The 14,357-nt window shown below is 44.8% G+C and overlaps 1 protein-coding gene across 2 annotated transcripts in view; it reads left to right on the top strand.

Annotated features, from left to right (window-relative positions):
• Window positions 1–14,357, top strand: part of LOC147023612 (matrix-remodeling-associated protein 5-like) — a 77,280-nt gene that overhangs the window by 51,200 nt on the left and 11,723 nt on the right. For both annotated transcript variants that reach the window (XM_085889171.1, XM_085889172.1), the window contains exons 5-6: window positions 3,536–9,385; window positions 9,815–10,727. In XM_085889171.1, the coding sequence (XP_085745297.1) occupies window positions 3,536–9,385; window positions 9,815–10,727 (6,763 nt within the window). The remainder of the gene's footprint in view (window positions 1–3,535; window positions 9,386–9,814; window positions 10,728–14,357) is intronic.

Raw genomic sequence — 14,357 nt, 5'->3', positions numbered from 1 at the left:
CCGACATCTCCCTCACATACCGCTCTCTCACACACACGGTCTCCCTTGCACACAGCGACCTTGCACACGGCCGTTCACTCACGCATGCGGGGGCACTCACCCGCGGTGCCTCACTCGCACTCGCGGGGGCACTCAACCGCTGTGCCTCATCCACACACCGTGCCTCACTCATACACGCGGGGGCACTCACCCGCGGTTCCTCACTCATACTGGCCGTTTCACTCACACACACGGCCTCTTCCACACACGGTTCCTCATCCAAACACGGCGTGCTGGGAAGCACGCACTCCAGCACCATCGCCACCACACCACTCACACACGGGGTCGCTTCCACACACGGGGACGCACTCACACCTTGCACCACACACACAGGGACAACCATACTGGGGATTCGTGTCCCCACAAGGGTCTCCGGGGCCTCCATACCCCCCAAGCTCTCCGTGCACCTGTCCACAGCACTCGTCCCCTCAACCTCGCAAAGCACGACCGAACTCACCTGGTCGTGACTCGCCTCAAGGGGGCATACTCCCTCCCCTCGTTCCTGGAGGAGGTCATCCAGCTGCTCACACCGGGTCCCCACACGCTCCGCGAGCTCAACCTCACTATCCTCCACTACCTCCGTGTTTGTGTGCGCGTCACTTACCCCGTCTTCATCGTGTTTATTGGTCTCTGCTTCTTTCTGGCGTCTTTCCCTTATCTTTATGTAGGTCAACCTTGCTTTCTCTTTAAGTCGCTCCCGTCCTTCCCTGTTTTTCACTCCTTGCTCTTTCACGATCTCCGCGTACCTCATCCTTGCTTTCCGTATTAATTGTTCTTTTCTCTCCCTCGCAATTACTTTCACCTCGTCTCTTGTCTCCCGAATTACTTTTTCCTTACCCGCCTCCACCGCGGGCCTGTCAGCCGTTGCACCCCCTTCCAGCTCGTTCGTTCCGACACGTGGAGTCGCCATTTTAAGTTCCCTGCTCACGGTCTTCATGCCCGCCTGCAGGCATCGGCCCATGTTCTGCGTCTCACCCCGCAGCTTTTTCGTTTCTTCCCTCATTTGCTGTGTACTCGCATCAATCTTTTCGTTCATGCTTTTTATTTCTGCATTCATTTGTGCCAGCATGGTGAATAGCTGGGCCATGTCGGGTGCACTCAGCTGAGCCGTTTCAGCAAGGGTTTTGGTGGAGAGGGGGGGGGAGGTGTCATACACTGCGGCTGCTGCCGCACCCATTTCAGGTTCTGGGTTTAGTTGGGCGAGTCCGTGTTCCTGCACAATCAACATTTCCTGCACGGGGATTCCATCCTGGACCATGGACTCTACATTATTACACATATACATTTCTAATACCCCCGGCTCCCGCTCGCCTTGAGACGCCATCTTGCTTCTCGTGAAGGGTTAATTTGCTCGCTCGTAATTTGGAGGGAATCGGGGGTCGCTTCTCTCACCCCTGGACCGATTCCCATGAATTTAGCCGGAGACAGGACAGCCCGTTTTCCCGCTCTCCAATACCAGTGCCGCGAGGAGGGCGATGAATTTGCATCCCACTCCTGACACCAGTGTTGCGGTCTTCGCGCCCGCCGGCGTGCGACGGCCACGTAACTCGAATCGCGGCGCGTCGCCCACCGGACGGACAATCCAGTCGTGACCCTCTCGGACTAACGCCGGGAACCAGTCACGGGTGGACCTTTCGGTCTCACCGCGATCGAGCCAATCAGCCCCCGCGTGGGATAGGGTTGCTCGCCAAATTCGAACTACCTAAGTACCCACGCGGAGGGTAGACCGGGCAATCGCACCTCGCCGCAGGTCGACTTCGGACACGGGCCACTTAAGCGACCCGTTCCGTACTATCAGAATAACCGAGCGGTGTTATCGTCGACCTCGACGGTTCGATTAATTATCGGGCGTACTCAGCCCACTACCAACCCTTTACGTGAAGCAAGATGGGGGTTCAATGGGAAAAAGACGAAGCGAAGCGGGAGAACAGTTCAACAATAAAGCACATTTATTCTCGGCACACGGGAAGCACACAAATACAATTCCACCAAATGCACACAAAAAAGAAAACACAATTCCATTTACACAAAAAGCAAACATAAAAGTGAAAACACAGTGCAGAGCTAATACCGACTACCGAGCACACGGCAACACTTATACAATTCTACTTCACAGACGGCGCCGACAACACATACCCAAAACCAAGGAAAAGAAATACCCTCAAGAATGAGGTAGGCCTGGGGCCGAGACCTGGTCGGGCCTACCCGTCTGGTGATGAGACGCGGAGCGGCGATGGCCCCGCAACCCGCGGGCCTCGTGGACAGTGCCTGGCAGGGGGTGGGAACGGGGCCCCCTTGGTCGCACTATCTCAGCGCGGGGGGAAACAGGAGGGGGGTTGCTGATGCTCGGGGTATAGAGGATCTTTATTATGTGCGACGAGCGTCTCCACCTCGGCCAGGTCGCGCTGCCGGCCTCCCTCGGGCGCGCAGCTCCTTGCACGACGCGAGCACCCTTCGTCCGACTCGCCGCCTCTCCACAGCTCGTCCCCTCCGTTCCGACTCCAACGCACACGACGAGCAGCTCCACCGCCCGCGAAGTCTTGACTCTCTGTTCCGACTCCTTCGCCTCGTTCCGACTCCTTCGCCTCCGTTCTGCTGACTCTTTCGCTCCGACTTTTACGACTCCTTTGTCTGACGAACACCGTCCTTTTATCCCCCGTAACTTCGCCTTTGACCCCCTCCCTTTGACCTTTCAACTCGCTCCCCATTGGCCCGAGAAAAAGTGGGCGTGAAGGCTTTTTGATCCACAAATTTGCATATATCGATCGCCCTGGGGGCGGGGCCAATTCGCCCCTCGCTCACCGATTGGACGGCAAAAAGTGGGCGTGTGTCGTTTTGGATCCGTTTTTGAAGCAGAAAATCCGTGATTTTGTACACGCTGTTCAACGTGCGCCCTACACGAGTCCAGCATCGGTGCCCATGAGTGGCGCGAGATGACGGTGATGCGATGGTGGCGAGTTGTGACGGTAAAGGTCATGGCGGTTGTGGTGAAGCGGCGTTGTGGTTGGTGGTTGTTGTTGTGGTTGTGATGGTGGCGATTGGTCCAAAATAAAGATAGTAAAAGAAAAACGGCTATCCTGAAGAGTCGCAGCACGTATAAATGACATGTATTCCCACTAGACAACGGGTTTGGGCCTAACTACACATGCACTTACCGAGATACCTCACCTAAGGGACCTGAATGGTGGTTTGCGAATCTGGTAACCACAACAATATATATATATATATATATAGATATATATATATATATATATATATAGATATATATAGATATATATATATATATATATATATATATATATATATATATATATATATATATACACATACATATATATACATATATATATATATTTTTTTTTTTTTCACACAAACAAATTTCCTACTCTTAACTTGTGAATTTTATTACATTTTGGTTTATTTTGCTGTGTACTTGACATCTGCCTTGAAAGTTTATTAAGGTATGACTAATTATTCTTGCTAATTTCTTGTTCAGATGTAATGAAATGCAAGCGTGATCGCACCTCCAGCGGTGGGAGGTTGTGTCCAAGATGTGCGACACCACCAATGTACAAAGACAAAGAGCTTTTCCACATGATGTATAAATCCATGGCTTGTCGAAGACCCAACATTTCCTCTCCTCTCAAGCACCGAGACAGCAGGCTTTGGGAGGATTCTGATATGTACATCTTTCCAATTCCGGATTTGCAGCCATCCATTGGGACTTTGATGCTTAACTTATCAGACAACAGCATGAATAAAGCAGAGTTGGTTTGCCAAGTGCAAAATCCAAAGGATTTGGATGACCTTCGGTGGAGTCTTAATGGAGATGTGTTGACAACAAATGTTTCATATGTTGCTCAACTGTCTTGCAAGCTCGACCAAAACCAGGATCTGCAGACCATTTGGAAAATAATTGCATTTTACAGTGACTATCCACTACAACTTCAAAAAGCTTCTGCCTTGGAAGACTTGTTAAATCCTGTATTTGAGTACAAGCAATTGACAAACAACAAGTCTCTTTACTTTACTGGCATCACAGCTATTATCTCTGGCTCACCCTCGTGGCTTCTGCAAAGCACTATGTTGTTACAACTGGACCGACGCAGCAGTAACATAAATACACTTTTTCTAAATTTAAGTGTCATGGTTGGCATTGTACACAATGTCACACAGTCTTGGGAACGGCGTGCAAACTGGGCAATGATAAAGCGTGATAAGGAGACACAGCAAGAGGTGGTGACATGGAATGGCAACACAGTGGATTTGCATTGCCATGCCTTTGGATTTCCAAAGCCAAATGTGATGTGGGTTCTTCCTGATGGTTCTATTCTTCGATCCACAAGTGAGCAAGATGAAACGCGCTTTTCAATTTCTACAGAAGGGAAGCTTACAATCCAGTTGGTTGCGATGGCTGACCGAGGAGTATACCAGTGTGTTGCAAGTGCAGGAGATGACAGAGATGTTGTTCCTTTCCACCTTGAGGTATTATCCACCAATTCCTGGGATATCAATGGTGCTGAGGTTGTTCAAGATGAAGGTGAAATGTTAATACTGCCCTGCAATACAAGTGGCTTGCCCATCCCCTATGTTGTGTGGGTCTTCCCTGATAGATCAATAATGAAAAGTGAAGATAGGCTTGTGGCTGACAATGGCACTTTGATTGTTCCTAGAGCAGAGACAAATGGCTACTACACCTGCTTAGCAATTAATCGTTATGGGGCCGACGCTTTGACTCATAAAATTGTCATACAACACAAGCCTCAACAGCTACTTCCAGCACGAGGTCAAGGTACCGAAACCAACTTTCGAGTCCCATTGGAAAATCAAACGATTTGGGGAAATGACCAGGAATCAGGTGATGGTGAGGCTTTCATGTTAAACTCTATAAAACCTACAGTTAGCCAAACAAAAGACGTGGAGGAAGAAGCAGAAGGTCCTTTTGAGTCATATCTGGTGAAAGCTGAATTGAAGTCTGCAAATAAAAAGATAATAAAAGAATTCCCAAAAGGAAGAAGACCTCTGAGCCATCGCAGAAGGGGACAAAATTTGGGGAAATTGAATCCACAACAATGGGCAGAGATCCTTGCTAAGGTGCGTGACAGAAGTCAAAATCGTGTGAAACCAACGCGACCCAGAAACACAAAAACAACTACTAAAACCATGGAAACAATAAAACTCTCCACCATTCCCCCTCAAGTCACACTTGTACAAGACCACGAGTTTTTGGACGTGACTGAGCAAAGTCAAGACAGGCTCAATGAAATCTCGACCAGGGGGTTAACCCAAAAACATCACCTTCAAGTGTCGTTTCTTCAAGAACTCTTAGAGAGTGGATTGACTGTTGCCTCCACAGAATCCAAGACCACAAAGGCACCTTCAAAAAATTATGACATATCTGAGTCTAAAAATAAAAAAAATTATTGGGAGGAGAAAGCTTCTCGTTCCAAAGGTATTTCGCTCGGGGAAACAACAACCCACCCAACTGACCCTTTTCCTGATGCTGGCCGGTTTGGGGTGTCTGAGAAAGCTGAGCCTCTCTCATCATATATGATCACTCAGACTACAAAACCAATACCAACGCATTTTACAGTACGATATTCCCCTGACGAAGCTGAGCACATGTTCATGACTTCTTTAGTGCCCCCAGTGGAAGATCAGAGATCCTTAGAAGTCAAGTCAAAAAAGTATGACACAGGTGATCGAAAAAGTGATGATGAAAAAGAGCACATGAAAAGCATTCATGATCTTACATCCAATAAGATAAAAAATATTCGTACTTTCTCAACTCAAGAATTGAACACACCAGGAAAAATTACAACCACCACTGCAACAACACCAAGGATAAAACCTAATCAGGCCAAAGATTTGTCTTTCTCTTCTCATGGCTTTGAAACATCTGGAGACAGGATCTCAAATGAACATCAAAGGAAGCAACATTTTAGATCCTTCACCACATCTCAACAATCTCGTGTTATTGAGGACAAGGAAACTGGTGAAAGAAGACATCTCCAACAGTGGACAACATCTCCCTTTTTCTTTGGACCGCAAGGAACTACCAATGGGATGAGAGCAGCTGTGTCACCAAATCAACCTATTATTCCACGTGAGCCTGATGCATTATTGGTGAATCATATCAAAGAGAGCAGAAAAGATCATGAAGCTAAAACTGAAGGTTTTACACCAATTGTTGACAAGGAAACCACAACCAAAATGTTTGTTTCAACTTCATATGCTGACAACTTTATTATTCCAAGACCTCATGACCTTCCAGCAGTTCAATTGCAGAAACCATTTGCTGCAATTGATGACCGTGTTATCAAAGCAATGGAACCACAAAATCTGTTCGAAGATGCAATTCAATCACCAGGAGACATCAGTCATGACACATTTCTAGTACATGAAATGCAAAAATCTCTTGATATGTTTGATTATAAAACAACCGCAAAGTATGATGATATTTTAAGGATGACTGAACACACCGCAACCACATCAGGAAGAGAAATGTCAATTGATTTAACCAATCAATCGACGTGGCAAGCTGAGCGACATCTTGGTCTTAGTTTTGGTCGACCATCGAAAACACCCACCGATGAACATTCAGTGGCATCAGTTGAGCCAGAAACTCAGATATGGATCAACGGAAGTAGTGAAGTAGAAATATCACAAACTAGTAAGATACCTTTCCACCGAAGGTCAAGAAACCAAACTATTTTTACAGACTTTGGGAAACCTAAGGATAGAATTCTGCAGAGGCTAAATAATCAAGGGAGGATTAGAGGTGCCCTACAAGAAATGAAAGGTAAACAAAAGCCACACTTTACTCAGGGAGGATTGGTTGAGGGTGTAACAATGAAAGTTCAAAAGGAAATAATTGATAATGCTGATCTTGAAACTCAGGTGGCTGCTTCACATCCAGTGCTTAGAGGTGAGGGGAAAGAACTTCCATCAGCTCAAGATTTGCAGCATACGCTCGATACATATCAAAACCGCATTGGAATGAATGAGTCACAGAAAACAACAAAGTTTGAAATTTCAACTGTGTTTCTGAGGAATGCTCCAGAAGATGAACATCAGCAAAACATCCATTCTTTTGGGAAAGAGTGGACCAGTGAGTCAATTAAAGTTGAGGATTATGAACGCGATCAATTATCATCAACAAGGGGTAATAATGATTTGGAGTTGCCTTCTGCTTCAGAGGGAGCAATGAAAAGGACCTCCAGTCTTGTCACGTTAGATGTTCCCACAGCAACCGACCCTTCAAAATTCATGACCACAGTACCAGATCAAAGTTATTTTGCCAATCAGTTTCACTATAAAAAACACTCTAGCTTTGGTTACACAACTGAAAGGTGGCAAGAGCACATTGTTCCATCTGCTGGTAAGCATGGAGACAACACAGAAGATACAAAACTTGTGACAAGCAAAGCTGTTGTAATTTCACTAGAACCTTCGATCAGACAGTTTTCTCTTGTCAAATCAAGTGTCCTTGACAATCAAGAAAAGGCTTCCGATTTGGAGATGCGTCAGGTGCCCGAACTTCAGATGCCTTTACAGCCAGATCGTATCTTTTCAGGCAAATTGAGTCGAGGTACTCTGTACTCTTCAGTAACTGATTCTTCATTTCACAGCAAAGACAAGACACCCATACATAAACATACCAAACACCATAAAAAGCATTTCACAACAGCAGGTGGCATTATTGGTGTGACACTGAATCCATATATAGAGAAAAATCTTGTGACGCAAACAATCACAACAAAAAAGCCATTTTCATATTTCAGTGGAGATATATATAATCAACAACGAAATATTGATCAAAGGCAGGGACAAGCAGAATTGGATCACACGAGCAGAACAGAATATTCCACGTCTTCTTCAGTCGGTTCCAGTATGGATTTAATCAAACAAAATGCGTGGATTAAGATTGTAAGTCAGCATGTGGAAATGCACCAGCCACATCTGAACTGGAATGATACAAGCGGAGAGGATGGAACATGGCTTCCCAGACCACAAAGCCCTGATTTGCCAATGCAAGGTGGTCCATTAGATCAAGCAACGGAGGAGAAATTAAGTCATCAGAGCCTGCCTGATGCCAAACAACCTGAGGTGTCAGTGAACATTTCTGTACAACTTCCATCGATGGGAACTGATCACCTGGAAATAAAAGGTATGAATAGTCCTGAAATTAATGAAAAAGGAGCAGCACCAAATTTTTCAAGCATGCCTCCAACACCTCCTCGAGAAATGAGGAGGCATCAAACACATGTGACTACACACAGGCCTTTCATATCAACCCATGGATCTCAAAAACACTCATGGGTTTATGGTCATAGAAGGTATTTTCCATATTATCCTACTGAAAAACCAAAAAGATTTTTCTTCAATTCTAGGCCACACCACATCACCCCAAGACCTGGAACATTCACAAATAGACCTGAAGTCACAGCATTTACAGCAAAACCCACCATCCTGGTGAATACTTTTGGAATTCACACTCACACTAATGTTAACCCATCAACAACTTATACAACTGCTGCTAAGATGCAGTCAACAAGTTTAGCAACAACTACTACACCACCAACTACTGTGTCAAGATCTCTACCAAAAGCACCCAAACAATCAAATTATTCATTATTGGATAGATTGTTGATTAGAAAACCACCATTTTATTTTGAAAGTACATCTCCCAGAACCACCACCGACATTGTTGATATGTTGAACCGACATAAAGTTCCAGAACTGAAAAGGGAAGTGATTATGGAGCCAAAATCAACAACTGAAACTGATCCTGAAGGGAATAAGAAGCGAGTTGTTCACAAGGTCATCATTGGATCTATCGGTTCCCCTTTTAGGAACCGTCACAGAACTTGGCCATCTGGGACCATTGTTATAGGAAGGGTTCCTGGACGATACACTAAGGTTCGTAGCATACTGAAGAAAACCCGAAGAAGGCCTGGCATGTCCATTTTCTTGAATGCTATTGGTGGACCTACATCTGCTACTATTTCAACAACTGGCACTACTGTTACAACTCCAGCTATTGAACAAAATGTAAACACTGCTTCTTCGTTGTTTCATAAAAAGGCCGATATTGGAGGACATTTTATTTATAGAAACAAGATTCATCGGCCTGGTTTTCACATGAGACTGGGTGAAGGATCTCATCATCGAAGCAACTTTGCTAATGAGCTCAAACCACATCAGCCAGGCACACCAAAAGCACCCAAGATCATCAATGGACCAAATGGAAATGTAATTATCACTGCACAAGAAGACGTTTTATTGCCTTGTGATGTCATTGGCAACCCAAAGGCAGAGATCTCCTGGACAAAAGTATCCACAGGTATGTAATAATTACATCAATAGACCAATGGTGTACTTGTTGACCCGTAATGCATACGTAAAGCTGACAGATCATAACCAAGCCTTAGTCTCTGAGCTGAAGAGTTCCTTGGCTGTTTGAATAATAAAGTTTGGACAAACCAGACAAATAACGTTGGATCAACAGGCCTCCAAAAGACTAAAAGATACTAACTCTTGATACATCTCCACTTAATTATTTTGCATCTATCCAATGATGTGTATTTGACTGGGATTCACTTACATGTTTGGTTTGCTGAGGCATACTATGCTGATGATGCTGTCCCAATGTAATTGGAGCACTAGTTTGGAATAAAAGGTATCATACTGGATGCAATTTGTTAACAACTGCCATGTGATTTTCTCAAATGAACACTATATTTGTCATCATCAAAATTGTTTTCTTTCCTAGGAGCTATCTTAAAGGCAGGCACAAGGCACGGTGCACGTTTTGAAGTTTTTATCAATGGCACACTGGCGATACGTAATTCTCATCTCAGGGATGAAGGGCAGTACGTGTGTACGGCACGTAACCTCCATGGCGTCGATCGAGCTACATTCTCGATTTCTGTGGCAGCTGACCCAGCACGGGTGCTTGTGGCCGAGACCAGGTATATCAGTGCTCAGCCTGGCAGTGTGACAGAGCTTACCTGTCCTGCCACCGGACACCCAAAACCACGTTTTTCATGGCTCTTACCACATGGGCAGATGCTACGTACAGGTACCATCATTCAAGCAGGTCGAGCATCTATTGCACAAGATGGCACGCTTCGGCTCATCGGGATCACATTTTCAGACCGTGGGATGTACAAATGCATTGTAGGTAATGCTGTTGGCTCCGACTCAGCATCCGTGCAGCTCCATGTTGTTGCAATACCACCACTAATGAATCAGTCACATAAAAACCGTATTGTTGCCATTAAAGGACATCCAATTATGCTGCACTGCTCGGCAAGGGGTACTCCAGCCCCTACCCTTCGCTGGGTTGTTGTAGGTGGAGCACAGGTGCGACCTTCACAATACCTCGATGGACGACTCTTTGTTTTCCCCAATGGAACACTCTTTTTCAAATACATTGTTGCAGAAGATGCAGGTCAATATGAATGCATGGCTGCAAACATGGTCGGTATGGACCGGTCGATTTTTGACGTGATTGTTCACCACAATAATGCACCCACTGTTGCCAAAATTTCAGCCTTTACTCCACCACAAAGTCGAGTGGTTTATGGAGGAACTCTGCAACTCCACTGCAATGCTTCTGGCACACCAGCACCTAGCATCTACTGGCAGTTACCATCTGGAGAAATAATTAACAAGGACTCCAGGTAAGCTGATGCTGGAGAAAAGCTCAATTATCTGTTAAATTTGATAACTTTCCTTTAAGTTCTTAAAAAACCGTGGCAGGAACTCTGTCACGTTAGTTCCTGTAATGGAGTTGCAGGAGCTTCTGGAATTTAGGTAAGAGGATGCTGACGTTCTCTGCCACGTGGGACATTTTCTGTGCCACGTGGGACTTTTTCTCTGCCACGTGAGACTTTTTCGCAGCCATGTGAGACTTTTAGTCTGCCACGTGGTACTTATTTTTTGTGCCATGTCAGACTTTTTCTCTGCCACGTGAGACTTTTTCTCTGCCACTTGGGACTTTTTCTGTGCCACATGGGACTTTTTCTCTGTCACGAGTGACTTTTTCTATGTCATGTGGGACTTTTTCTATACCACGTGGAACTTTTTCTCTGCCATGTGGGACATTTTCCCTGTCACTTGGGACTTTTTCTCTGTCACGTAGGATTTTTATGTCACGTGGGATTTTTTATCTGTCACGTGGGATTTTTTTATGTCATGTGGGATTTTTTATCTGTCATGTGGGATTTTTTATCTGTCACGTGGAACTTTTTTCTATGTCACGTGGGACTTTTTCTGTCACGTGGGACTTTTTCTCTGTCACGTGGGACTTTTTCTAGGTTACGTGAGACTTTTTCTATGTCACGTGGGACTTTTTCTCTGTCACATGGGACATTTTTCTGTCAAGTGGGACTTTTTTCTACGTCATGTGGGAATTTTTCTGTGTCACGTGGGACATTTTCTACGTCATGTGGGACTTTTCTACGTCACATTGCTCTTTTTCTCTAACACGTGGGACATTTTCTCTGCCACGTGAGACTTTCACTCTGCCATGTTGGACTTTTTCTCTGTCACGTGGGATATTTTTACTCTGTCACATGGGACCTTTTTCTCTGTCACTTGGGACTTTTTCTCTGTCACGTGGGACTTTTGTCACGTGGGACGTTTTCTTCATCACATGGGACTTTTCTGTCACTTGGACTTTTTCTCTGTCACGTGAGACTTTTTCTATGTCACATGGGACATTTTCTGTCATGTGGGACTTTTTTTCTATGTCACGTGGGACATTTTCTATGTTACGTGGGACCTTTTCTGTTACGTGGGACCTTTTCTGTCACGTGGGACTTTTTCTCTGTCACGTGGGACTTTTTCTCTGTCACGTGGGACTTTTTCTATGTTACGTGAGACTTTTTCTATGTCACGTAGGACTTTTTCTCTGTCACATGGGACATTTTTTTCTGTCAAATGGGACTTTTTTTCTACGTCATGTGGGACTTTTTCTATGTCACATTGCTCTTTTTCTCTAACACATGGGACATTTTCTCTGCCACGTGAGACTTTCTCTCTGCCATGTTGGACTTTTTCTCTGTCACGTGGGATATTTTTTCTCTGTCACGTGGGACTTTACTTCATCACGTGTGACTTTTTCTCTGTCACGTGGGACTTTTTCTGTCACTTGGACCTTTTCTCTGTCACGTGGGACTTTTTCTATGTCACATGGGACATTTTGTCTATCATGTGGGACATTTTCTACGTCATGTGGGACTTTTTCTACGTCACATGGCTCTTTTTCTCGAACACGTGGGACATTTTATCTGCCACGTGAGACTTTCTCTCTGTCATGTTGGACTTTTTCTCTGTTATGTGGGACCTTTTCTCTGTCATGTGGGACTTTTTCTCTAATGTGGGACTTTTTCTCTGTCACGTGGGATATTTTTTCTCTGTCACATGGGACCTTTTTCTCTGTCACTTGGGACTTTTTCTTCGTCACATGGGACTTTTTTCTTCGTCACGTGAGACTTTTTTCTGTCACATGGGACTTTTTCTGTCACTTGGGACTTTTTCTCTGTCAGGTGGCACTTTTTCTATGTCACATGGGACATTTTGTCTATCATGTGGGACATTTTCTACGTCATGTGGGACTTTTTCTACGTCACATGGCTCTTTTTCTCGAACACGTGGGGCATTTTATCTGCCACGTGAGACTTTCTCTCTGTCATGTTGGACTTTTTCTCTGTTATGTGGGACTTTTTCTCTGTCATGTGGGACTTTTTCTCTAATGTGGGACTTTTTCTCTGTCACGTGGGATATTTTTTCTCTGTCACATGGGACCTTTTTCTCTGTCACTTGGGACTTTTTCTTCGTCACATGGGACTTTTTTCTTCGTCACGTGAGACTTTTTTCTGTCACATGGGACTTTTTCTGTCACTTGGGACTTTTTCTCTGTCAGGTAGCACTTTTTCTATGTCACATGGGACTATTTTCTCTGTCATGTGGGACTTTTTCTCTGTTATGTGGGACTTTTTCTCTGTTATTTGGGACTTTTTCTCTGTCATGTGGGACTTTTTCTCTTATGTGGGACTTTTTCTCTGTCAGGTGGAACTTTTTCTTCATCACGTGAGACTTTTTCTCTGTCATGTGGGGCTTTTTCTCTGTCACATGGGATATTTTTCCTTTGTCACATGGGACTTTTTCTCTGCCACGTGGGACTTTTTCGCAGCCATGTGAGACTTTTGTCACGTGGGACTTTTTCTTCATCACATGGGACTTTTTCTGTCACTTGGACCTTTTCTCTGTCACGTGAGACTTTTTCTGTCACGTGGGACTTTTTCTCTGTCACGTGGGACTTTTTCTCTGTCACGTGGGACTTTTTCTATGTTACGTGAGACTTTTTCTATGTCACGTGGGACTTTTTCTCTGTCACATGGGACATTTTTTTCTGTCAAGTGGGACTTTTTTTCTACGTCATGTGGGAATTTTTCTATGTCACGTGGGACATTTTCTACGTCATGTGGGACTTTTTCTATGTCACATTGCTCTTTTTCTCTAACACGTGGGACATTTTCTCTGCCACGTGAGACTTTCTCTCTGCCATGTTGGACTTTTTCCCTGTCACGTGGGATATTTTTTCTCTGTCACGTGGGACTTTTCTTCATCACGTGCGACTTTTTCTCTGTCACGTGGGACTTTTTCTATGTCACATGGGACATTTTGTCTGTCATGTGGGACATTTTCTACGTCATGTGGGACTTTTTCTACGTCATATGGCTCTTTTTCTCGAACACGTGGGACATTTTCTCTGCCACGTGAGACTTTCTCTCTGTCATGTTGGACTTTTACTCTGTTATGTGGGAGTTTTTCTCTGTCATGTGGGACTTTTTCTCTGTCATGTGGGACTTTTTCTCTAATGTGGAACTTTTTCTCTGTCACATGGGATATTTTTTCTCTGTCACATGGGACCTTTTTCTCTGTCACTTGGGACTTTTTCTTCGTCACATGGGACTTTTTTCTTCATCACGTGAGACTTTTTTCTGTCACTTGGGACTTTTTCTCTGTCACGTGGCACTTTTTCTATGTCACATGGGACATTTTCTCTGTCATGTGGGACTTTTTCTCTTATGTGGGACTTTTTCTCTGTCAGGTGGAACTTTTTCTTCATCACGTGAGACTTTTTCTCTGTCATGTGGGGCTTTTGCTCTGTCACGTGGGACTTTGTCTATGTCACGTGGGACTTTTTCTGTGTCACTTGGGACTTTTTCTATGTCATGTGGGACTTTTTCTCGTCACGTGGGACTTTTTCTGTCACTTGGGACTTTTTCTCTGTCACGTGGGAC

Source organism: Eptatretus burgeri, chromosome 7, assembly GCF_056783735.1.
Source record: "Eptatretus burgeri isolate ZD-2024b chromosome 7, Ebu_testis_v1, whole genome shotgun sequence".
Lineage (NCBI taxonomy): Eukaryota > Metazoa > Chordata > Myxini > Myxiniformes > Myxinidae > Eptatretus > Eptatretus burgeri.
This window is presented reverse-complemented; position numbering and strand designations above follow the sequence as displayed.